Genomic DNA, 26,656 nt, shown 5'->3' with positions numbered 1-26,656 from the left:
GGGGCGGCGTGGGCACGTCTGGGGCGGTGCGCTCCTGCTCCCGCGCCCGCCTCCTGGGCGAGCCCGGCTGCTGGCTGAGGGTTCTCCTGGGGAAGCCGGCAAAGCAGCAATGGGAAAATCAGTGTGTGAATGTCCTTTTTATGATTGATACACATAAATCACAAAGTTGAGGGGAGAGAGGCCAATGCATGAACTTAGCTAATGCTAATGCTGAGTTTGCATCAGATGTACTGTGATCCTCCTATTGGCCTCTGAGCATCTGCGCACCAATTTCCACAGGATATTGGGAGAAAAATCAGTCCTACTGGAATCATTCATCTATAAACATCAAAGGACTTTTAAAATAACTATTTGTATTTTTGTTTCAAAACTTTATAGTACTACTATATTGTAAAACTGTGGGAAGCACACACATTGTTTTAAATGGTGTGAATGCCATCTGTTGTATATTTATATTCACTTTGGTCCATAAAAGACCTAGGCAGTGGTTTTTTTTTTTTCTTTAAATATGACTCTAATATTTAAACCATTACAAGCCTAACTTCTAATATAAGAAAACTGAGGCATAACGAGATTATGTAACTTGCTCAAAATTATACAACCATTGAATAGCATAACTGGGACTTAAACACCATCCCCTTCCCCATCATTTTTGTTTGGGTTGCTAATTTTGTTTGAGTAGCTTATTTCTCACGGTTCTGAGGGATATGGATTCCAAGGTTCAAGGCACTGGCTAATTCTGGAATTCGGTGTATCTGAATCCTGTTTCACAGATGAGGCCTCCTAGGTACATCCTCATGTGATAGAAGGGGCAAAGTAGCTCTTTGGGTCCTTTTAACCTAAATCAGGAGGGCTCCACCCTCATGACATAATCTTTTCCCAAAATGCCCCTCCTAATTCATTCAGTTTGAACATGTGAATAGATTTTGGGGGGCAAACATTCAGACCATAACACTCATGCTGCTACCAGTATTCTCTTCTGACCTCTGTTTTTCATCTGTAAAAGTGATTAATTTTGTCCTTATAAAGCTGCAGTTAGTGTCAGGTGAGAGAGAGTAAGCAAGAGTCTTAAACTGTAAAATGAATTCACTTGAAAGGCGTTTGTTACAGCCCATTCAGCATCTTGAACATGGTTCTATAGAATGAATTAAGTGTAATTGAGTCTGTGACACATGTTTGCTTCACTTCATTTACAAAACTCATCAAGCAAGGCAGCTTCAAATGAATGTAGTCGACCATGAGATAATCTTGGGGTTTTAGTAACTTCAGAAAAGCCACTTTTAAGAATGATCTAGTCAAGATCTCCCAAGATTATACTTGTGATACATGTGGGACTCAATATATTTGATTTGATTAAAGCATACTATCACTGTTTGGAGTACCCAGTGTTTACAAAAGTGAATTGAATTAATATTGTCATTTTCTTGCTTACAGTCTTAATTTCTTGTAGAGCCTGTGCCTATGGAAAAGTCAATGAATGTTAGGTTGCATGACATTTCTTTATTAAGTGATACTTCAGATCTTCTTTCTCAAACAACCCAGAACTAGTGAGTGAAAGTATGCATTAGGATTTCCAATGACTATTCCTTACAGAGATGTTTTGTAACTTAACATGTCACAAAAACAAAACAAAAAACAAAACAAAACAAAACAAACAAACAAAAAAAAACCACGCTGAAACAGATGTGTTCATGACTGTTATAAGAATAAGATATATTTGGGGGTTGCTTTCTTGAAGAGTAAACAAGCTCCTATTGAAAAATGTTTCTTAGGAGACTAGCAAAATGTGTAGATGGATGAGAGAAACAAACATCATGATTGTAAGCAAAATAACCAACACAATTTCAGCACCATTATGGAAGCACAATAACCAGGATGGAAGCAGACCTCAAATGGATCAGCAAGCTTTCCTTTATTCTGCAGTGGAGTCAATCCATCAGGTACTGGAGGGGCTAATTTTCTGGGTAGAAAAATGGCCACCGGTTACAGGATTTTGAGTTTTATAGTTTACAATGTGGGTGGCTTAACTATTAGAGACTGAAGCAGGACGTATTAGTTTGGACAGTCGGGAAAGAAATTGTAAAAAGCCCTAAACTCATTATCACTGGGAAAAGCTCAGAACTCAGTGTTCACTGCTCATCCTCTTTCTCCGGAATTCATTGTTTCCCAGACCTTCACTATTTGCTTTTTTCCTCATTGGCAAGGTGAAAGGGTAAAAGTCCAGGGCCCAGAATTTCAGTGTTTGCCTTCTCCCTTCAGGTTCCATAGTTGTTGTTGGGAAGGAATGAAAGTTTGCCGTTTTTTCCCCTTGGGCCCATTAATCCTAGGAGAGGATTAATGATTGTCTTCCATTTTCCTCTTCCTCCAGGTCATTTTTGGGGTGGGAGGTGTCATTTCCCTTTCTGGAGATTGTCATTTTCCATACCCTTCAATAATGATAGATTAGTTGACTTATTTTCCTTTAGAATTTTATCTTAATGAACCAAAAATGACCAACTAATCAATCTCCAAATCGATAACACTTATGAACTGATAGATCTATCAATAATTTCATTTCAAGTGTTAAAGAAGTGAAAAATATACCTTAATTATGGCTTCTGAATATAGAAGAAAAACAACCCTGAAAAAAATTGTATGATCACATTATCCATGAAAAATTGATGCATAAACTTGAATGAGATAACTTGTTGAAGAGTATGCCAATTGAGATGTTTGCTTGAAAATGTCTGTTGAAGCCTCAAAACTGAAGACAGTAATATTTAATATTAAAATATAATAAATTATTTCACAGGACCTTTAAAAACATCTTGTATTCCAAGATTAATCCACACAAAAGCCTGTGTGGAGGATTTATAAGTATATTTTTTCTGCATTTGAGGAAATGGAGACACCAAGACACTCACTAGTCAACCAAAAGTCACAGTCATGGGGGTAGAACAACAAACTTAATCCAGGCAGCCTGGCTTTGAAGCAGGGTTTTTGTCTTTTGGTTTCCCTACCCCCCTCAATGCTGGGGCTCAAATTGAAAGCCTTGTGCACTTGCATGCTAGGTGAGTATCCTCTGCTAAGCACACATCTTGAGCCCTTGAGAGATTACCCTCACAAACTGCATTCAGAAGAGAAAGGCAGAAAGCAGCAGGCTGCTCTAACACGGATATTATCGAAGATCCTTGAGTGTGGAAAATAGTTGGGCTTGGACCATTAGGAAATTACCTGACCAAAGAGAATGGTATAGCAGGTGAAGAAAGCCAAGCTTTAGGAGGCCATGGCCTGGACAGGAAAGGAGAAATGGGGTCACACAAGATCTATCAGAGATTCCAAGGTTAATTTTAATGAACCCATGTAGACCTCCAAAAGAATTTTCACCTGCATCAGGGTCATCAGGGCCAACAAAATTTGTGGGATCCTGTGCAAAGTGATAATATTTGCATTTTTTATACTAAATATAACCTATTCTTTTGTGGTGGTGTTTTTTATTGCTATTAAATGTCATACTCTATTCCTCATGTTCTAAAGGTGAGTGCAGACATCTACAGGCCCCCAGGGCCTTGCAGTGCCACTTGGTGCATAGTGCTCCTGAACTATTGACCCGGTGGGCTATGAAAATGTCCTGCTGCTGACCACTGACACTATACTGCTGTGTACTTTCCAGGGATGGGAAAATCAGTCTTCTTGACCAACTAGCCACATGCCAACCCACAGCAAATTCTTCAAGAGATGGCAACCTCCTAGTCAGGGTACACAAATTACCTGAGTATAGGGTAGGAAAGAGTTTGCTCCAGTAGGTCTCTCTCCCAAAACACTTTGGTGCTGCCAGCCCAGGAGAGAGTTGGCCACTACTATGACCAGCCCCAGGAGTGCACAATATGTGTACAATCTTAACCCTCCCTACATCTATGCCCTGGTCCCACCAGACACAGAGGGCAGCATTGGCATTGAGTAAATGTATGGTAGGGGCAGGCAATGAAGCAAAAACTGGAACAATCCTATAATGGAACTGTAGGTAGAACTGCATGTGCCATGCCCTGTACATACTCCCTGTTCATTCACTTACAAAACAAATTTAAAGATTAAGAATTTCAGGATGGTGGCTGCAGAGCATTAAACCCCAAAAGTTGGATCCTATGTCACCACACTTGTTGTTGCATGCTGGTGAAATTTTCCCTGTCTGCCACTCAAAGGGCATCAGCAAACTGGGAGCTAAAATACTGAAGAAAAAAAACAAAACAAACTTTGCCTTTTTTTTTTTCTCTAATCTGCTTCATACATTGAGAAAGAGGAAGGAGAAGTATGTATCAAGTGCAGATTCTACGTTGTCCCAATGACAATTCCTCAGTCCAAAGTTGAGACCTGAACTTAAGGGAAAATAAATTTGAATCAGACTAGGCTTTATACCTGAAAACAAATCCCTTTTATCAAAGTATTTTGTATGTAAGGATTATAGTGTTTCGAATCTGAAATGTACCCCAAAGTTCATATGTTAAAGCTTGGTTGCTGGCCTACTGGCTATTAAATGGTGGTGCAACCTTTAGGCTGTGGGACCTAGTTGGAGGAAGTAGGTCACTAGGGGCAGACCTTTGTTTGTGCCTCCTCATCTCTTCCTTTCCCTTCCTCTCTCCACCTCTACCTCTTCTTCTCCTTCTTCTTCCTTCCTGGCTACCAGGGGTTGAGCACTTTTCCTGTACTGGGCTGTCACACCTTGGTGGTCCGCCTCATCAAGACCCAGGAAAAACAGAACTAAATGACCATGGACTGAAACCTCTGAAATTGTGATCCAAAATAAACTCTTCCTTCTTTTAATCTTATACATGTTTGATATTTTGTTGAGGTGATGGAACGCTAACATGTATTTATGTATTTATAAATGTGTATTTATACGTGTGATTGCATTTATGTATGTGATTGTTTAAGCGATCAATATTCAATAACAAAAGAAATGGGATCTGCCTAAGATGTCAGCAAGAAGCTGAGGACAAAGAGCCAACAGAGCACATTTGACAGTGATTAGTGAAAAATAAAGCCATTTTCTGAGTATACCCTTATTATGTTCAGATTATTTCATATAAAACATTGTTCAGCAATATAATAACTATATAGCCCACATTAATCAAACAGAACCTACCAGGAATTCCATCAGTATAACTCATTACATAAAAAGAGTAAATGGTAATATTGAACCAAGTAATGAGAATATCTTGAATTTCAGTCAACATGGAATGTTGTGTCAATTATTTAATGATCAACATGCAAATAATTCTTTGATTTCCCAGATGCACACACCACCATCCTTCACACAAATGAACAATAATCATGAGATTACACTAGTCTAGATCAGGACATTATCCAAAATAATCACATAAAATTCATTTTACATTCAAATCTAAGTCTTCTTCCAAGATATACACTATAGGACTTTAAGGAGTTCATTTTGTGAACCAATCACTTTTCTAGTTTCTATTCCTATCTTTCTTTGCCTTATGGGTCTTCCTACTTCTAATTCATATTATCTTTGTAAATCATATTAAAATATTAGAGTTCATTTTCAAAAAACCTTCTCTTTCGCTTCTGTCAACCTGAACTGAACATTTATTTTCAAATTATTCAGTAGGTTCTGAGGCTCCTTCCTCATTTGTCCATGATTTAATTTAAATATGATCTCACTCGAGGCACAACCTAATTAACAAATTATATTTTAAGTTATTTTGGAGTAGTGTGATTGCTCTAAAATTTTATTTGATGTGTGGTTTTGTGTTTATAGCGCCTCTGTGAAGTGCAAAACACTTGAAACACCTGCATTAATGTTTTCTGATGAAATAAGAAGAATGAGTAAAGACTCTTCCTTCCTTTCTTGGGATGACTTCTTGAGTTAGTTAATTTTGGAACTGTTGGAACCTATAAGTCACTTTTAAAGAAGTGAAACTTGTTCATTAAACTCTAGAAAGTCTTTATTTCAAAATAGAAAATGTGTTTTAAAATAGTTGTTAATTACATTATAAATTCATCTACTTTTGATTGCCTAAGGCAAGGGGTGGTCAACTAACAGCAAAGCATTCTTTTTTTTCTTCTGCTGCTTCATTTTTTGGGTTCCAGGGAATGAACTCAGGAGCATTCAATCACTGACCCCTATTTTGTATTTTTATTTAGAGACAGGGTCTCACTGAGTTGCTTAGAGTCTTACTTTTGCTGAAGCTGGCTTTGACTCGAGATCCTCCTGCCTAGGCTCCTAAACCACTGGGATTACAGGCGTGCACCACCATACCCAGCCTGAAGCATTCTTATAGAAAATAATTTATATAATGAATTGCATTGGTCCTAGGATTAAAAGTGCTATCACATCCTGAAAATGATCTGATAATAAAATTTAGTTCAATGTTTGAGACAACAAATTAAGTGTCAATATATTGAAAAGAATAGTATTATAGTTTTTCTCTGCTTTGTGAAATATCTCTTTTATCCTTGGCCTCATTGTAAACCAAAAAAATCATTATGTTTTCAAGAAAAAATTGAAAAGGAAGACTACCTTTGGCATATGTTGAATTTCACATGACCCCTATGTGTCTGGAATGTAGCAGAGGTCAAGAAGTGCCACACAATTTTGTATTCTAAGAAATGAACACCCTGCTCTTATATATTCTAAGATAAGACTACTTCTCTGCTTTCTCAGAGAGAAGGTGGCACTTTTTCCTGCCTCTTTGAAACTCCTGGATCCCTTCCTTTTCTCTGAGATTTACTCATTAACATATGTCCTTCCCATTGCAACATCCTGAAGAAAAATCTTCTCCTTAAATAACTGGAGTGTTTTGTCTTTAAATTTCATTAAAAGAGAGAAAAGTGTCTAAGTGCCTTGTTAAATTTAGGGAAATCAAATTGCAGTTGGAAGGTGATATGACTTTGAAATTAAGCACAACTTTATAGAATGAGAGAGTGTTTTAATGCAATGCTTAGAGGGAAAGGGAAAGAGAAGGTGGCTCCGTTCCATAAGTGAGATAATTGGACTAAAACATTGAGGGCTTTGCCTAAGGCCCTGCTAGGAATTAACAGCTGCCCCAGGTACAGAACTGTAGTTGAAATAGCACCTTCCTATTGCTTCTTTGAGAGTATTATTTGATTTCATTGGAATGTTTACCTTAAGAATGATTAAAGAATTATCTATAATTTCTTTCCTCATTAATCTCCATGTTAAAAAAATTAAACATGTACAGGGTATGTGAATGTGTTTGTGTGTGTGTGATCTGAACAAGCTTATGAGTGGCATCATAAGAAAAGGTAGATATGAAGGCTAACCTATCTGCAAGTTCACAAATTATGATTTTTGTGGCAACTTATATGTAAATATTTGTATTCCCACTTAGTCTTCTATTTGAAACATGGCAAGGGCTTTATAGAGGCAGCATCTGTTAAGGAAGGAAGAAGGCTGCTTTAATATAAGCATTTTATACAATGCCAAAACTTTCATTATAAAAAGGGAATGCCAGTTTTCTTGGGAGGGTGGGAATTAAGTAGGGTCGGGTTGAGGGAATTCCAGCTCTGCTTGGAGACAAAAAAGAACTAAAAATAGGAAAGGTTTCTTCTTGCAGAAATCTATACTCCAGAACTTCTGGGTAGACAAGGGAGAATCAGGTTCTAGGGGCACATAGGAATTCTTACAAATAAGTGCTGAAATTTGAATATGGTTAGACATTTCATTTGTTGATCAAATAATTTTGCTTTTGAATAATCTTTATGTTACAAAATTGCAGCACATTATAACGCAAAATAGGAAATAACACTCATGTCCACAGGTGGAGATGGGTTAAGTAAATTCTGGTGTATCCATTCACCAAACTACTACTCAGTATATGAAAATTAGTTTGTAGGAACGAAGGCAAAGAAAGTTGTTTATAATCCAGGGTAGAATGTTTGGCTTCAAATTGCATAATTTAGACATATTCTTCAATAGGATTTAAATTGTGTACGCAGGGACCATGTCCATATTTTGTTACAGCATCCCCAACAGACAATGCAGGGTTTATTACAAAGCAAGTGTTTAAATTAGTAAATTGAAATATATGTACAAAATTATTCCTTTGGAAAAAAATCTTAAGTTATGCAAGGGAAACCTCTTAAGAATATACTTTAAAATATTAACTTTAACTCTGGGTGGATTTTATTATTTTTTGTCAACTGGCATTTTTAATTTTTAAAATAATGATACTATTGGTTATTCTAATCAGAATAAAAGCAACAAAACTAAGTTAAAAGTGTAGGTTTTCTAGAGCAGTCTTTATAAAATAGCCCATTTCTATATTTAGGTAGTTTACAAGCTGGCTGGCTTTTTCTTAATCTTAGAAAGCAGCTTATTTTCCCAAATCCTCACATTTTATCCAGGATTATCCATCAGTGAACAATCATGTACAGTCTGTTCAGGATTGTGTTCAGTATATGAAGTGAAAATTAACAGGAGGTATCTATTGTATGATTTCGATCATTTATATATTTTCCAGGTAACTGTGGTTTCATTCCTACAATAGAAATGAAAGCAGAAATCTTGCTGCTTCCTAGGAGAGAGGAGGCAAATAGAAACAGATCTGTCTTCACAAACCACCAATTTGAGGAGAAGAAGAAAGCAGGTAAAATCCTGGAATCTCATTCTGAATGCTGTAATAATTCTCTGGAGCAGTCAACATATTTATTACTGGAAAATGCAATGCCTGTATTACTAGATATTAACAAAAGTTACATTTGATTGGCCAACAATTATTTATCAGTGCTTCTCAAGAAGAATGCATATGTATTCTGATGGAGCCCTTCTCTAGCCTGGACTGCCAAATGTATGCAGTGATGCATTTGGTGTAAAATAGTAAAATGAATATGCCTGGGGACTGCATTAAACATTTTAAATGTTATACTTCAAAATAGATGAACACCAGCAATGTTTGAAGAACCAGGAAATTAGAGGAAGAGAACAGTATAGATTTTTCTACTCATTTGTTGATTCATATTCTCTCTCTCTCTCTCTCTCTCTCTCTCTCATCAATTATATACAGAACTTGTCAAAATAAGAAACATAATCCAACTCAGCACTCTGTTGAAAAATACCTACAAATTGCCAACCACCCAGGATATTAATCTGTGCTGTATTATGAAAATATAATCCTACAACAATACTATCCCTATTAAATCAAGCTTAAAAGCAATTAAATAGTTCTTAAAATTTATTTACAGTCTACAATTAAATGGAGAAGGGTTTAAATAAATTATATTAGTTTAATTTTGGATGACAGCCTAGAAACATATAATGCTTAGGAAATTTTGATAATGGAAACATTGTATTAAGAAAGTAGAATGAAGTATCTAAGAATTATCCTGCCCATGAGGAAAGAGAGAATTTTCCCTTTAATCTTTTGCACCAGGAGGAAGCCAATTTTTTAAAAACTCCTCCCCTTGTAACAATAGAGACCCCAAACCAATGTTGTTGATCAACAAGCAGGAAGTTGTTTGTTTCCTCACCTGGCATAAAATAATTCAAATAATTTTGTTTTACTTTATGGAGAAATAAACTCCAGTGTTTCAGTATTACTGAATGTAATACAGTAGTTTATTTCTCCAAGTTCAATTCCAGCAGCCAAAATAGGAAGGGGACATAGTCGCATTTCTTGCCAAGAGCTCTTCTCTAAACCATGTCTTCTCCACAAAATGCTCAATACAGAAGCATGATACCTCCCATCTGCAAAACACTGATTATAGGAGGTTTTTCTACTTAACATTTCTTTAATACTCACTTGACCTGATTTACTTGGCTCAACCAAGTTACTGAAGATTACTAATGGATACATACATTCCATTCAGTCTTCTCCCTCAATGTGATATCTGAAAGCATCTGCTGTTGTTGATAACTTGAGATCCACATTCCTTTATAGATGTTCTTTTCTTCTTTCAGCCTTCACTCTGCAGACCAAGCACAGTGTACCTCCCACCATATCAGCATCTACTATGCCAATTCATTGTTATTCCTGCTAGTCTGAGTGCTCAGGGATGGAAAGAATAGGTAATTTCATATTTGATGAATATAACATTGAATAAAGTGTCTGTCACATGTTGGTCGTCAATAAACATTTGATTTAAAAAGAGTCATCAGGGGCTGGGATTGTAGCTCAATGGCAGAGCGCTCACCTAGTACATGCAAGGTGCTGGGTTCGATCCTCAACACTGCATAAAAATAAATAAATAAATAAAATGAAGGTATTGTGTCCAACTACAAGTAAAAAAAAGTATATATTTTAAAAGAGTCATCAATCAAAGACCTCAAAAAAGCAATAAAAGCTATACCTCATCTTAAAAACGTTAGACCTGTTATTGGTGATGGAAGTATTAATTTGATATGAGGAGTGAAGACTGAGTGAAGTTTATATTTTTTCCACATTTTGGACTCAATAATATATGAATCTCAGTAGTTAGAGGTAAGAGAAGGAAGTCTTTCACAGGACCCCTGGCTTGATGTGGATGTCCTTCCCTAGGAGAATATAGCTTTGTTAGGTAATCTGTCACTTGGTGGATAGTAAGAAATAAAAATTTATCCTTGAATTAATGTCACAGGCCAACTTTATTCTCCGGTTGAATAAAGGACATTCTCATTGAGAGAGAAGAATGGTCCAGATGAAATAGTTACAAAGCCCTTCCCTATGGAAATGTTTTTTTTCCAAAATACAATTGCCTTTCACTCTCATTGCTGTTTCAAAATTCTCCTAGGACTTTGAACTCTTTCCTAGACGTAAATCAGTCCGTTTTTAAATCTTCTTTAGGCCAGGAGACATAACTGACTCCCTCCTAGGTCAAGTTAGTATGGTCCAATTCATGTTCAACAGGTTTGCTTTTTAAACATATTCTGATTCCAATACAGATTTTGTACATTAGAAATTCCTCTTTGCACTGGGGATGTGGCTCAGTGGTGTGGCACTTGCCTCTTATGTGCAGTACCCTGGCTTTGACCCCCAATCCCTACCCCAACCCCCCAAAAAGGGAGAGAAAAATAAAAAGCGAGGCTTCTCTTTATACATATACACCCCAGTAAATCAAATTAAATATTATATATACAATGGGAAATAAAATTCTAGAATAGGTGTCAATGGCATGGTTGTTGTCCAGGATGATTCTACCGATGTTACCTCCCAGGGATTTTCTTCTCTTTATGCGAGATGAATCTGTGCTGGGGCTGCCTGTGGATCGTCCTTTCAAGGAGCCCTCTTCTGAGTGTAAAGAAAAGGAAGTCTGATCCATGTCAGTCTCACTGTCATGGTAACAACCATCGAAGGCCATGGCTTCAACTGCATCAATATTATATATTCCAGAAATCTGTCAGAAAAGACTTTTTTTTAAGTAGGTCAGGAATATAGTTTTATGAATAGGAATTATAGTAAAAATGTAAATGAGATTTTTAAAATAGTTTCTATAGTTAAGAATACTTTGCCTGTAATAAAGAATAGAATTCTACCTTTGCTTCTTGCATCTGACTACAGTCATTTTAATAATAAATGGAAAACACTGTCTTGCAGACTTGCACATACTGATTTAGTAAGGAAATTTAAATTTATTCCCATAGAGGTAGTTGAGCATCATACAAGTAAATGTCACACTACCATAATGCCAATGTTTTCTAATGTAGTCCTGGCCTGCTAGATTATATTACTCCTTGTGCATATTTTCCTCTTTATTTTTCTTTCTTTTCCTTTGAATAGTATGAATCATTTAACATAAGTTTGTGAGTTAAAGTTGAATATGATTTATCAGAACATCAATGTAAGGCGATTGGATTTGCTTTTCAACTTATTTTTCCTCTTGAGAGAGAATACAGCAGTATGCCCAGTCAGTGTGATTTTTGTCCCCAAACAGAACATATCATTCGGTGATCCATTTATCTTAAATCAGGAATGATATTTGCTACTCCTTTAAAATGCAAATTAGTCTGGTCTTCTATTTTTTTCTTAAAAGCACCTATAAATGATGCTAATACAGTCCAATAAACATGAAATTGACTTTTTTTTGAAGGAACAAATTATGAGTGCATCTGGCTTTTGTATCTGGTTGGATCTGAACTGAAATTTTTCTTTAAGGTTTAACTCTGAGGGATATAGTTGTGCTCACTAGTATAGGGTAGTATCTAGGAAGCAACGGTTAGTAATTTTTTGAGAAGACAAAACTCACTTCTTGATCTATAGGAAAGTTGAAAAATGAGCAAATATGGAGAGGCTACTCTAGACAAAATCATTCAGACTTGATATCAAAGGCTGCAGAATAAGTTATTTCAAGATGTGTATTTGGTTTATAAAAACCTAACGTTTTACGGAATTCAAAAGACACGAAGGCTATGTTGTGTAGTCAGTGAACTAATCAGAGACCCATACTTTGAGTGGGGTTGTCCTTTTTTGTTTTAATTGTAAATATTTTCCATAATAAAATGAAAATGGACCAAATAACCATGCAATGAGATCAAGACTGAATATAACCTTAGGTAGTCAATAATATTAATAATATATTCAACTATTGATCTGAGCATGGAAAAACTATGAACAGCTTCGTCAGTGGTTTCCCTAGCCATCCAGAATACTGCTGAGTCATCATACTAGCAGATTGCTTTTTTAGCTGAACAAAATTGTCATTAGTGTGATTAAAAAAAGACAAATCTTGGAAGAATAAGGGTGTCATTTTCTTTCACTATTATGATAATCTAACATGTACTTGATTAAAGCTTGTAGTCTTTACCAACTTTCCAACAGGCTGCTATTTTTTCACAAGTTTATAAGTCACTTGTCCAATAGAAGGAGTTTTAGAACTGGTCTCTCATTTTTCATTTCAGGCTATAGATAAGCACATAGCTAAGGCATATTTCATATAAGCTATAGTATATCTATATCTGACTATTTTAGACTGAGTTCTAGGTCCTGGAATTAGGAGAACCTTTGGTAAGGGATAAGAAAAAAGTGCCTTCCTTTCTCCTTACCGGACAAAGGCCAATACTAGAGATAATTTTTCCACGGTCCTTGCTGTACTCTCAGCTCTTGATATCTAACGGGTGTGAGAGCAGCAGAGGTGGTGGCGGTGGTGGTGGTAAGAAGGAGTTTTGCCTGACTTCATGATTTCATAGGGAGGATCTCCACTGGCCCAACATTCTAGGCCTTTCTCACCATAGGTGTCTGGGGAAAGGAGCTGGCATGTGTGACTCAGACCCTTTTGAGTCTGCACTTTGGGATCCACATTTGTTCCAGGACTGTTTTCTGAAATGATGTAAAAGGAGACAGACCTAACAGGGGGAACCCTAAATTGTTTAGTTTTGCTAGTGATGAAAAGAGTAAGTACTTTTAATTCAGTGATGAAATAAATATTAGTGAGCCCTGCTCTCTGATCTAAGCAACATTCAACAAACTATGTTATCAAAAACTAGTAGTAGTAGTCAAATAGTAGTAGTCAAATGTATGACTCTCACATCTTGCTCTTTCTTTGAAGCTGGTTTCAATTCAACTTTAGAGGTTTAGCCCCTAAACCTGTAGACATATGCTTTTACCTCCTCTCTAGGACATCCTACTCCTTCAAAAGCCTCTCATCTCATGCAACCTTTGTCTTCTATCCCTATGAAAACTCCTGCTCCTTTAAACTGTATGCTCTTAACACCAATTGTAGTAAGAACATACATGTGCACTTTATAGTTTACCAAGATTTCATACCCATTCATTATATCATTTGACCTTCACAACAGCTCTGTGAGATAAACGAGTCAGCCTAGAACACAAAGCTGGGAACGGATAGAATTCTGTCTGGCATCCTTTCTTCTAAGTCTAGATCACTTCTTCATTTCCTCCCATGGGTCTATGATGGTAAGTAAGAAAATTTCTTTGGGATAACTGTACCTTTAAAGGGAGAATGCTTAGAATGGTGGTTTCCAGGGGGTTTAGGGAGGAAGAAATGAGGATTTGTTTAAGGGAAGTTTCAGTTCATTAGAAAAATCTCTGGAGATTGATTATGCAACAACAGGAATTTAAATACCAAACTATACATTTTAAAATAATTAAGATGGGAAATTCCAGGTTGGGCATGGTAGTGCATGTACTGTAACCCCAGCTACTTGGTAGACTGAGGCAGGAAGATCACAAGCTCAAGTCCAGCTTGAGTAACTTAGTGCAACCCTATTCAAAAAGAGATGGGAAATTGTAAATTATTTGTATTTTACCATAATTAAAAAATGTTTAAAAAACATTAAAAATAATTAAAGCATTAAAACGCTTATTAACTCAAAAGAATCTCTTCATTTTCATACTTAAGAAAATTCTGTATGATATTTTTAAATGAAAAAAAAAAGCCAGGTAGCATGAAAATGCACATTGTATGGCAGGTGACAGCAGGGAAACATGGATATTTTGGAGTCAAAGGACTAGATGGAGGTTGGCCAAAATTACTTCCATGTCTATTTCTTGGGTTTACAACTTTCCAAATTGAAACAACAACAAAAAATTCTTTCCCTCTTTACACATTTTTTCCCCATCATTACTTACTTCACAGATTATCCAAATCTTTGCTATTCTGGGTGTGGCTAATGGACTAACAGCATCAGTATCACCTGGAACTTGTTAAAAATGCAGACTCTCAGGTTATGCCCAGACCTGTTGGGTCAGAGTCTTGACAAGAATGCTGCAGGTGATGTGTACACACCACTGTGGCACATGGTTAATCTAAAAGCTCCCAGTTTCCTCACACCTGCATAACACCTCACTATGCGTATGTGTGTGTGACACATGGCCCCATGCTGTCAACAAAAGAAATCTGCAATAAAACAAAATCAGCTCTTATTAGAACTTTGACTCAAGAGATATAAAATGAAAGAATGAAGTCAGCAGCCCAGGAAATCTTGAATTGCAATGGCAGCTCTGTTTACCCTGAGCCTTCTGGCAAATCACTTTACTTCACTGAAACTCTTCTTCTTCATTTATAAAATAGAGATAATAATCCCTGTGAGACCCACATTGGGGAATGGATATGAACTTTCAGATCAGGAATATGAGGTAAAAGCACTCTGAAAGTACAAAATGCTCAGTAAGAAATCCAAAAGTTATTAAATAATATTCTGAAGTAAAAATAATAACATATATATGAATGTACACATACACACTGTCTCTTAAATAGGCTAGCAAAGGAATGAATCTTACTAGTTAGGATTCGAAATACAATATTTTATGTTAGTTCTCACAAGAACAGGGAACTGATGTCCAAATCCTTGTGAAATGAAGCAGAGAGAAATCTATCCACATTTATAAAGCAATCTCCCTCCCTCACCCCCCCCCACTCACACACACAAACACACACACACACACAATAATACATACAGCCCACAAGGCACCTTATTCCTAGAATTTGGTGGGGGAGGAACTTCCATCTTTGCTCTAGCACTTTTCTGATTGAAAGGAAGAGAAAAATAAATTCCAGCTCTTGGTGGAGAGAAATACCATTCATTGTTTGAAAGGATAGCATATGGAGTCAAACAGATTCAGAAGCAAACCAAACAGATTCAGAAGCAAACCCTGATTCCCCTTTATATGGGTGACCTTGCCTGCACTTATTCTGCCTCTCTGAAATGAGGGTTATAAAATACTGACCTCTTGGGGTTACTAGTAGAATTAAATTACATAATATGTGTTAGAAAGTTGGCATTATGTCGATATACTATGACCATTTATGCTGTTAGCTATCATCATCATCATCATCCACTTCAGAGGCTGTGGTTTGTGCAACAATCTCTTTTTTTCAAAGGGTACAGTCAGGGGAGAGGGGCACACTCAGAGAAATCCTTTGTGCACAAAAACTCCCCATAAAGTGAATGAGGATGCTGAGGAAACCAGCCAAAGTAGAAGAGAGATTAAAGTTCAAAATTAAATTGTCATCTCCTGTAAATCTGACAACTTGCCAAGGCATATAGACTTAATACAAGGGCTTGTAGTTCTATTGGGAGAGGGTTATAGAAGGGGATAGGGTTTCCCACATGGCAAAGGGATCTGATAGTCAAAGCAAGGCAGTACCTTCCTTCTGTTCTTGAATTGCTTTCGCTCTTCCATAGTGGTGAGGTAATTCACAGCTGCATACTCAATGACTGACAGAAACACAAAGAGGGAGCTGACCCACAAGTACACATCCACAGCCTTGATGTAGGACACCTGGGGCATGGAGGCACTCACGCCAGTGATGATGGTGGACATGGTCAGCACTGTGGTGATTCCTGCCATTCAAGAATAAGGACGAGCTTAGTGACATTCGTTTCCTGGATTTGGTGCTGGCTCCACCCAGCTGGTGCCTTTCTAGAACAATATCAGTCTGGAGATTAGCAATAGGAGGGATGGATCTCTGCATTTTAATCTGCTAGCTGAAAAAGCTCTCATTGGCTATTTCCACATCTTTTCCTTGCCCTCACCCCTATTGCCCACAATGTGTCCTTTCTTTCATCTAGAAACACAGAGCCAGGCCTATCTTTCTCCTGCCCTCAGATGGACTACTTCTAATCATCCCAGATAGCTAAAAATGTGCTCTGAGAAAGAAATCCCAAAGTCATTTCCACTAACCTTTCCCATTATTTCACAACTTTTCCTATTAAAGAAATTATCTTCATGCCCACCTTTACTCTTTCATGCTACAGGGGAGCTCATTTCTTTTTATTTATTTCTTTTTGTTATTATTATTATTATTTTTTTGGTTGTAGTTGGACATTTATTTATTTATTTTTATGTGGTGCCGAGGATTGAACCCAGTACCTCGCACATGCTAGGCGAGCATTCTACTGCTGAGCCACAACCCGAGCTCTGAATTCATTTCTTTTCGAATGATGTTTGGTAGCATTAAGGATTACTGTTCTCCATAATGTTCTTTCATAGAAAATACTCAAAATCCATCATGATTTTCTTTTTTCATTATTAATGAAACTACAGTTCAACTGAGTATACCTGTGCTAGTGGGGATTCAGCCCACTGTAAACATTTACTGAGAAACTGTTAAGTGCCAGTCCAATTATTTCCCTCTTCTGCATTCTCCACCTTCCTTCTCTTCTCTTCCTCTCCTTTTTTGAGGGATCCCCTTTCTGTTCCCCTCTTTGTTCTCTTGCATGAGAATCAGAGGTGAAGAGACCAGAGTTTTGGAGGGCCATGGAGGAAGAAGTGACTCTGAGACTTTTTTAACAAAATCCTGGCTTTGAGAAGGGCCCTTCTATGTCTACCCTAATTTCTCAGAATGTTATTGCAAGAGTACTGCCTAGAGAAAAAGAGTAGTATTGTAAATATTTCAAATGTACACTGGCTGGTATGATTTTATTTCTTAACTTCCCACTAGGGAGGTGCAAATGGAATCCTTAATGATTTTTCAAAGTTGTGAAGAGTCCCGAACAGCAGGAAGAGCACCATGATTTATTCCTAAATGTATAGACACAGCGTGTGGACAGGTTTCACCAACACACCTCTGTCCTTTATACAGTACTTCTGTGAGGTTCCCATCTGAGCGAGCCCATATTAAACACAATGAAAACTCTATAGAGCCATTCAATTTCAAATGAAGTTTTTAGTTTGTATAATCAAGACCAGTACAATCCTGTAATTTGACAGCCACCATGGAAGGACCCAGAATCTCACCTTGACATTGATCTGAACTCCAGAATAAGAAACCTAAGTGTTATTCTAGCTCTTAACATTAAAGTCAGGCCACTGTCTCACTGAGTTCCAGGTTTCCCATCAACAATGGTAAAATCAACAATCTTTACATGAGTGTATATTGTTTGCATTCTCTGGCTTAAAAAATATTTGTTATAGAAATGTAGAGATGTGAAAATTTTTTATTAACATTACAGGGATAACTGAAGCCAAGATTATTGCCTGAAAACTGTTTGCTTTAATTAAATGTTTACCTACCACACACCGAGGTAAGTATTAAGTAGCCACATGTTGCAGAAAGAAATATGAGGGCTAGGATTGTGGCTCAGTGGTAAAGCACTTGCTTTATACATGAGGCATTGGGCTTGATCCCCAGCACCACATTAAAAAAAAAACAACTAAATAAACACATTAAAGGTATTATGTCCATCTGCAACTAAAAATATTTTTATTAAAAAAAGGAATATGAGCTAAGAGTAGTTAAGTAGCTCAAATTTTGTAAGAAGAATTCAGAATTCAGATCTTTCCCTCTGAGTGCTGAACCTAAGTTTTTCTTTCTTTCTTTTTTTTTTTTTTTTGTACTGGGGATTAAACCTAAGAATGCTTAACCACTGAGCCACATCCACAGCCCTTTCTTATATTTCTTTATTTAGAGACAAAGTCTTGCTAGGTTGTTTAGGGCCTCACTAAGTTGCTAAGGCTGGCTTTGAACTTGCCATCTTCCTGCCTCAGCTCCCCAAGCCACTGTGAACCTATACTTTTTTACATACAAAGCAACTTTAAATATCTGCTCTGATTTTCTAAGATATGGAAGATAAAGCTTCAATTTTTTTTTTCCCTTCAATACTGAGGATCAAACCCAGGGTCTTGTCTTGTGCATGTTAGTCAAGCACTCTCACTGAGTCATATCCCCAGCCCTTTCTATTTATTTTTTAAAATTTGAGACAGGGTCTCCCTATGTTGCTCAGGCTGGTCTTAAGCTTGCTGTCCTCCCTCCTGTGTGACTAGGATTACAGGCCTGAGTCACCATACTCAGCTTCAATTTTTTTTTCAATAGACAAAAATATGGGTGTAGATAAAATAATGGTTTGGAACAAAGACACACATGTACATGGCAAAAATGCTTGCCATGTATTTGGATTTGATGAGTACTGGGCTCATAAAAAAGAGTTGCATTATTTATGTTGGCCAGAGAGCAATAAACTATCCATAGTTTTCTTTAATAGGGTGTTGAGTCTAACTAATTCACGATAGCTTTATTCATTTCAAACCCAGCGTACTAGGTTTTCCTTGTTTAAAATGAACAAGTGAATTAAAAAAAAGAATAAGAAAGTAGAGGGAAGTGATTGTTGGGTAAGGGGTTGAATGATGTGAAAACTCATATATAAATTCCTAAAGCAATAGAACTTGAAGTCAGGACTATAAAGCTACATTAAGCACACCTATTATGTCTTGAAACACCCCCTGGAAATACATTAATCTTGACAAACAGTATTCCTTATAGATCCATTAAAGTTAACATCCCAATAAAGGAGTTTTGAATTATATGAAGTGACCATTTAGTCAAAGAAAGGTCATGTGTTGAGATTAGAAAATTATCTTCCCATCTACTGATATTGCTATGCATAGTTAGGAAGGTGTTATGAGAAAATATTTAGTCTGGTCATTTATCTCCCCTGAGCCCTTACAGCTTCATCATATTAACTTTTAAGGATATGCATGGGGTGAATTAAGGACAGTCCAGGAGAATTATTCATCTTTGTGTTTCACTGGCCATTTTTAGTCATGTGTCGTGGAGAGGTTTGTTGACCAGTGTGAGAGCAGTAAAGCAGACAGGCTTCTCTCCTAGAACTACTGAGGTTGTGTACCCCTTTAGTAGCTGTATTGCGGGTAGTTATTTTGAAGGGAGAGATTATCTCCATTTACCTTCAAACAAGTGAAAACATGTTCCTTACAGGTCTAGGGTGAAAGAAAATACAAAGAAGAGAAAGGAAGACAGACAGGATATTCAAACACTCTATGGCTAGACACTAATAACCATTTGCCTTCAAAGGCAGTACCAGAATCCAGTGACTATCAGAAGTTCTGGCCATCTCCATGATGGTTAAATGAATTGGGCTTGTCCCATTCCCAAAATATTCACTTTTCTAAGTAAATGGCATATCCTCTGTTAGAAAACATTTTTCTCTACAAGGGACTACATGCCTGAAAACATCGATTGTCTTTGTCTACCACATCTGTTTCCCAGTAAAGGCCCCATTATGTAATACATAGTATAGAAAATGGCATAATAACTTTGTGCAGGGGCAAGCAAGAGTGATGGAAACGAGGCAAGGAGTAGGGAGGTGGAATAAGAAGATATATAATAGTCCTGCTCCTCCTTGATGAGTCTGAAAATAGCCTTGAATAACTTTATAATCACCTCACGTTCTCTCTTCACCACAACAACTTGAGAAGCATAATATTTCTGACTCATCACACATTCCAAATTATGATAGCTATTCTCTCATGAGAATTGCCTAATCACAATTGATACTTCCAAGTGGTCCAGCTTCTATTGTTCTATACCTGAAACTTGACAAATGTGGATCTTCTCCAGAAAATGAATCATCCTTCATTGTTTCCAGTTAGTAACTAAAAACAATTATTAAAATCACTATGGGGTAAATGCTGGTGACATAACAGCTATATATTAATGTAAATTATGTATAGACTCTGTGCTAGTCACTGCAGGGATAAAAGAATGGCACAGTGATCCCTGTCCCTCAGAAGCTCTACTAATGGAGGAGACAAGACAGTTACCCCTGCCCACAGATAGGGGAAAACACAAAATGCCAAGTTGTTCAAAAATGAGAATGAGCATGTGTGCTTGAAGCCATCGTCAAACACTTCTGGCTGCACGGAGATGACAGGATTTTGATGGACGGACAGAAGTAGGGAGTACATTCTAGGTGGAGAGATAGCCATAACAAATGCACTAAGAAATGACACCTGTTTGAGAACACTCAATATCCCAACTGGCTAAAGCTTTAGTTTAAGCATATTGGGAAAGGAGAGGGCTTCCGATTTAGCAACACTATTTGGTACTTATCTAAAATTCAAATTAAACCAAGTGTTTTGAATCTGGAAACTCTCAGGGCACCTTGGATTCCAAGCTGAGAGTCTTTACCTCATTAGCACTTTGGAATGGGGGTGCATTCGTGTGATCACATTTGCATTTTGGAGATATTATTCTGGTAGAAGGTTTGACCTGGCTCAAGAAGAACAGGAGGTGAAATAATATAGGCAATTAGGAGGCCTATGCTACAGCTTAGTGTAAATTAGTAAAAGGTGTCCTTTCCTCCGGAGCACACTACCCCCCATGTGTCTCAAAGAGCAAGGGCTGGATTTCTCCTCCTCCTTATTCTCTTGAAAGATGACCCTAGGCAGGAAGTCCTCTGCTGGGACATTCCAGGGGGAAGTCAGCAAAGGTCACAGCACTGGTTAAAACAGGATAAACAGAAAACGGATGCTAAGCTGATTTGAAAACCACAAAGGTTTAGATACTTCAGAACTACAGTTCTGTTGACCCCTTGGGGTTTCCAAGACTTTTTCAGGGGCTCTGGTTAGTAAAAATGAATATGACAATATCGCCAAGACATTGTTTGCTGTTTTCCCTGGGTTGACATTTGCACTGATGGTGCTGGATCTGTGGGGGTAACACTGCTGGTTGCCTCAGTGTGAACCAAGTCTGCAGCACCAAGCTGACCTAGTTGTCACTGTATTTTCCACCTCCCAGCACTCACAGCAAAAACTGTTAATTTTATTAAATTATGACTCTTGAATGCACACTGTAAAACAGTCTGGTTGATGAAACAAGAAATATATATGAAATAATTCTTTATACTAAAATAAAAGCTGGTTCCTTCTCCTGAGAGGACCCACTCTCTCTCTTGAGAATGTCCCCCTTTCCCCTTCCTCATCCCTTCTAATAAACTCATGCCTCTACTCTGAAAGGCAGGCCTGAAATCTTTCTGGCATGATAGCAAGAATCAGGGTGAAGAGGGGCCCTCCTCACCTGTCTCAGCTTTGTGCATTTGGTGTTTGCACTGGTGTAATGTTTGGTGTTTGCTGCCTGGTTATTGCGTATTACCCTGATTATTTCCTGGCTACTTTCTTTATTAGTCTCTTCTGAACCTCTATTCTCCACTTCAGATTCTTGGCGACTAGCTGAAACATCTTGACATTATTTATTTATTTATTTTTGGCTACAGCACACTCTAGTGAGGACCAAAAGATCTCTTGATTGAAACTCAGATGTCATAGCCCTTAGGTTTAAGAATTGAGGCTTTTACCCTTGGTCTTTTGGGGAGGGAGGCGGGCAAAGCTTGCCCACTGGCAACTGTAAAGGTTCTTGGCCTTAGGGAATGCCTTTGTGGAATATGAAGGCCAGCAATTATAAGATTTTGAACCTCAATATCCATTAGGGTGAGGAGACATTTTTTTCGTCCTCTTAGTCTCTCTTCTTTATCTCCAGACCAGTAGAACATCCTAGGACCTCACTCAAGACTTATATTGGTGGGAGCTCTAATTCACCTCTAAGCATGAGCCCTGCCTTATGTATGCTTTTTGTCCAGTTACTCACCTGCCACCAGCTTGGACTTTTGGACTGCCCTAGTGCTAAATACTCTTAATGTTTATGCCCCACTGATAGAGAACTAGAACTTAGGGTCACTTCCCTCCCAACTTTACCCTGTCTCAGCAGGAAGTACCCTGATCTAATCAACATATAAACACTGTAAAAGAATTTAGGAATTTGAGTCCTCTAGGGGAGTAATGTTCATTAGCTCATTAGTTCAATAGCTCATTAGCCATGAGTAGGTAAGAAAGGAAAGGACAATGAAGGGTGACAAAAATCCATGGGAGCCTTAAAAATAAGGCAAACACCTGGAAGATGGGCCCAGGGGTGTTAAAATCTCCCTTAGCCAAAATTACATTCACTTAAGAAAAATATTGTTTCAGGATCATGTCACACTCTACCAGGTGGCCTGGACCCTCCTTTATCACCAAAGTTATCACAACCCTCAATCATTCTGACAATCAAAATGTCTAAACTCTCACAAAGAAAACTTGCTGAGGGCTGTTCAAAGTATAAAACAAAACAGGAGACCCAATATCCTTAAACCTCCCAACTCTGAGCACCATGCCATCCTCTCTTTGAGGTGATCCATGCAATTTCTATTTCTGTCAGTTAAGTCAAGAGGTGAAACTTGGTGGGACTCTTTGGAAACTTCCCTAGGAATCCCAATAAAACTGGAGGACAGGAGAGGTGCGGTGGAGTTTGCCACTCTGAGAGGACCCACTCCTCTCACTTGAGAGTGTCCTCTTTTCCCCTTTCCTGTTCCTTCTAATAAACTCATGCCTGTTACTATAAAAACAAACAAACAAAAACAAAAATCCAAGTTAACATGAAGGGGAAATATATGTGAGTTTGTGATCCTTTTCAGAGATTAGATCCTGTAATTCAGGGAGATAAAGATAATTTCTTCTAACCATAAAATCTGAAGGAATGTATGGCTAAGAATCCAATTAGAACCAGTCAGCATGGGCTAAAGTCACTGAGAGTTGTCAGGGTTGTAGGGACTTGAAAGTCTGATGTTATTCTGCTGTCAGTCAACAACCTGGGTGAGACTTTCTGGAAATTTCTCTGAGATCCACAATAAAACTGGAGAGCAGGAGAGGTACACTGTTGTCTCTTCTCTGAGAGGACCCATTCTCTTCCTTCAGAGTATCCCTTTTCCTTTTTCTATCACTTCAATAAACTCATTGCCTGTTACTCTGAGTGACACATCTAAAATCTTTCTGACATGATCACAAGAATCAAAGTTCGAAGAGGGGGCTTTTGTACTAACTCAGTTTCCTGAAGGCTCCAGTCCTGCAACAGAAGCAAGGATAAGAATTCAGTTGCCCTAGAGCAAGATGTTAAATGTTTGCAAAAATATAAAACAATGCTACACTAATTTTTTTATTTAAAAAATTATTTTATACAATATTTTATCATGTTAACTTGTAATGACTTTATTATTGCTATCCTTAAATTTATACATACACATGTATAAATTTATACATATATGTATATGTGTGTGTATATATATATATATATATATATATATATATATATATTTCTGTTTTAAAATCTATTATGGCTAAGAATGTTAGATATAATTCTCTTGGGTCCTCAAGAATTTTTAAGAGTATAAATTAAGTCCTAACACCAGAGTTTGAGAACCATTGCTGAAGACTAAGAAGGAAATTGAGGCTTCAAAGATAAAAGACTCAGTGAATTGTGGGCCCCTTAAAAGAATGAAAAGTAAAGAAAGTAAATGAAAATGAGGTGGGAAGAGGCAGTAGTTTGTTCATTTCTGAAGATGCTGAGCTCCCTTAGAACCTGAAGGTGACATCCAGCAGGAACTTGGAAATACTCATCTGGAACTTGAGAGAAAGATCTGACACAAGGACACAGATTTGTAATTTACATTCATAAGGGTAGTAACTGGGGACCAAAAGGATTTGATAGGAAACTCCAAAATGAGCAAATCTTTGAGAGAGAGTTACTCACACTTAAGGAGTAAAAGGAAGAAGTAAAAATCAGGAAAGAGAAATATATCTGCAGGCGGAGAAAAACCAGAGCACGGAAAACAAATGTATTGTTTTCATCCAATACAAAGGACCAGACATCAAGATAGACAGTTGATACTAATTCTCCCATTTAAATTATCTGAGTGACCTTTGGAAGTATTACTAATAATCTCATTTTGCAGGTGAGGAAGATGAGGCTGAACTCTTGACCACTGTCCTTGGTTCTAGACTTGGAGAGGATGTTTAATAAAGTCAAATTCTGCAGAGAAGGTGAACCAGCTGAGAAAAGGCAAGTTGAGTGGGTAGAGTAGTCTTGGGACTTTCAGGGCATTGAGTGGCAGAGCATTTGGAAGACAGAGTAAAACACAGGGCAAAATATCTCTGAGAAAAACTTTAGGGTGGTAGAAATCTTAAGCCTGGAGAAGATGCAGTATTATAGGAATGCCTGTTCTATTTTAATAAGGACGGGGTACATTTTTATTTGTATACTATTTTACATAAATCTGCATAGAATTTTCTAATTCTAACTGGTCAGATGTGGATGTAAGAAGCATAGAATTCCTAGAACAACTTAAAAGTAGTGTGTCCATGTTCTCTATTCATTTCAACCTGCCCCAGAACTGGCTCTTATAGCTGTCATTCTCATAGTGTTAAGATCAGGAGTCAACTTGAGGAATCTCACTGAAAATCAAGTTCATAACCTTTCAGAGTGCCTTTTCCATCCTGTCCTTAGGGCTAGAAATGTGCCCCTCATCTCCTGTTTGGGTTTATGCTGCCCTGCTGCAGTACTGAGGTCAGGACACTGATGCTCTGATGTGAAGACAGAGTCAAAATAATTCAATTACTCATTCAGATGGTACGTTTTCCTTGCAGATATGCAAACCTCAAATGCTTGCAGATTGAAGCTTTTAATAAGGGAAAGAGGTGAACAAATTATTAATATTAATAATTTATGTCTTTCAAATGATCTTTGGAAGTATGCATATAATTTGTGAACATTAACTTAAAAACCATCCTTTCTGGAATGAATTGTGTGATAATTGCAATGATTGTGAAGCACTTACCACAGTCTTCCCTCTAGATAGAGCATTACAGGTGAAAGAACAAAATTAGATGAAATGAGGGAGCTCTGCCCTGAACCAGTCAAGAAAGCAAGTGGGACTCACTCCAGTTCTCATTAAGTAACATGTCATCTAAGTGCTTAGCTTGGCACCTTCTACTTTGTAAGGACTCTATAACCGCTAAGTGGGTCTGAAATGGTTCCCATAAATCAGTGTGTGTGACAGGGGCATAGAAAATACTAGATGGAGTAGATAATCACCCTGTGTGGTGACTTAATGAGGCTGGCACTGTCTCTCCACCTGAGATCTCATGCCAACTAATGTGCTGCAGCACCTATCATTCCACTGTGGATGCTTCTGACTTTGGCCTTTGAGTTAAGCCCATATTTCTAATCAGCACTCACATTCCCAACTTCAAGCATTCTCTGCACCTCCCCCAGAAAATTATTAAGATACTAACAACATAATGTGAATTAGCTTAAAGTTTCTTTCTTTTATGATATAAGGGTTTTTCATGCAAAGCTAAATGACCACAGATAAGGGAGAGGGATTCTTTGAAAGGAAAAGAGAGCCTTTTGAAGTAAGACTGTTTATGATTCATAATTCACCTTCTTTCCTTACCATTATTCAGAGACGGATCAACAGCACAGGCTTCATCCCTAAAGTCTCTGTTCCCAAGAAAGGAGCCCAATTATAATTTCAATTTGCACTAGACACTGGCAAAGTAAATACTGTAATCTTAATGTGCATAGCTAAGCATCCCCACTAAACCACCATTCTCTTCCCCCTCCATGTAATACTGTTTATATTTACCTCCTGGCCTTTCTCCCTTACTAGCATTTTACAAGATGTGGAAAGATTTATTTACCCAGGGACACTCTTGCAGGAACAGCTCTTCGGTCAATCCAGAATGAAACCCATGAAAGCATCACCATCAACATGGCCGGAAAATAGGTTTTTAGCACAAAGAAGAAAATGTGCCTCCTTAGCACAAAGTTGATGAAAAGTCTATAGTACCAACCTACAAAAAAGAGCCAAAGTTTCCATTAGAACAGGCTTCCTTCTGGCCATACTACACTTGGTGATGTGATCTGCTTCTTGAAACTCAAAGCTCTTAGAGGATATGAAGCTGGATAAATGCAACTCTTTTTCCAGCCCTAGCTGGAACCCGAGTGAGCGTAGCACTCCACTAATGTTTGTTCCATGACCTAAACTTCAGCATGCTTAATTATTATTTTTTATTTGTAAATGGGCACAATACCTTTATTTTATTTATTTTTATGTGGTGCTGAGGATCGAACCCAGTGCCTCACACGTACTAGATGA

At 37.6% G+C, this 26,656-nt stretch overlaps 1 protein-coding gene across 1 annotated transcript in view; it reads right to left on the bottom strand.

Annotated features, from left to right (window-relative positions):
* Window positions 1–11,028: 11,028 nt before the first annotated feature.
* The window catches only part of Gabrr3 (gamma-aminobutyric acid type A receptor subunit rho3), a 44,197-nt gene continuing 28,569 nt past the window's right edge, over window positions 11,029–26,656 (bottom strand). Inside the window, exons 7-9 of the mRNA XM_015478414.1 lie at window positions 26,199–26,351; window positions 16,041–16,237; window positions 11,029–11,331 (exon numbers count right to left, since the gene is read on the bottom strand). Of these exons, the coding sequence (XP_015333900.1) occupies window positions 11,029–11,331; window positions 16,041–16,237; window positions 26,199–26,351 (653 nt within the window). The remainder of the gene's footprint in view (window positions 11,332–16,040; window positions 16,238–26,198; window positions 26,352–26,656) is intronic.

This window comes from Marmota marmota, unplaced genomic scaffold (genome assembly GCF_001458135.2).
Source record: "Marmota marmota marmota unplaced genomic scaffold, marMar, whole genome shotgun sequence".
In the NCBI taxonomy this organism is placed as follows: Eukaryota; Metazoa; Chordata; class Mammalia; order Rodentia; family Sciuridae; genus Marmota; species Marmota marmota.
This window is presented reverse-complemented; position numbering and strand designations above follow the sequence as displayed.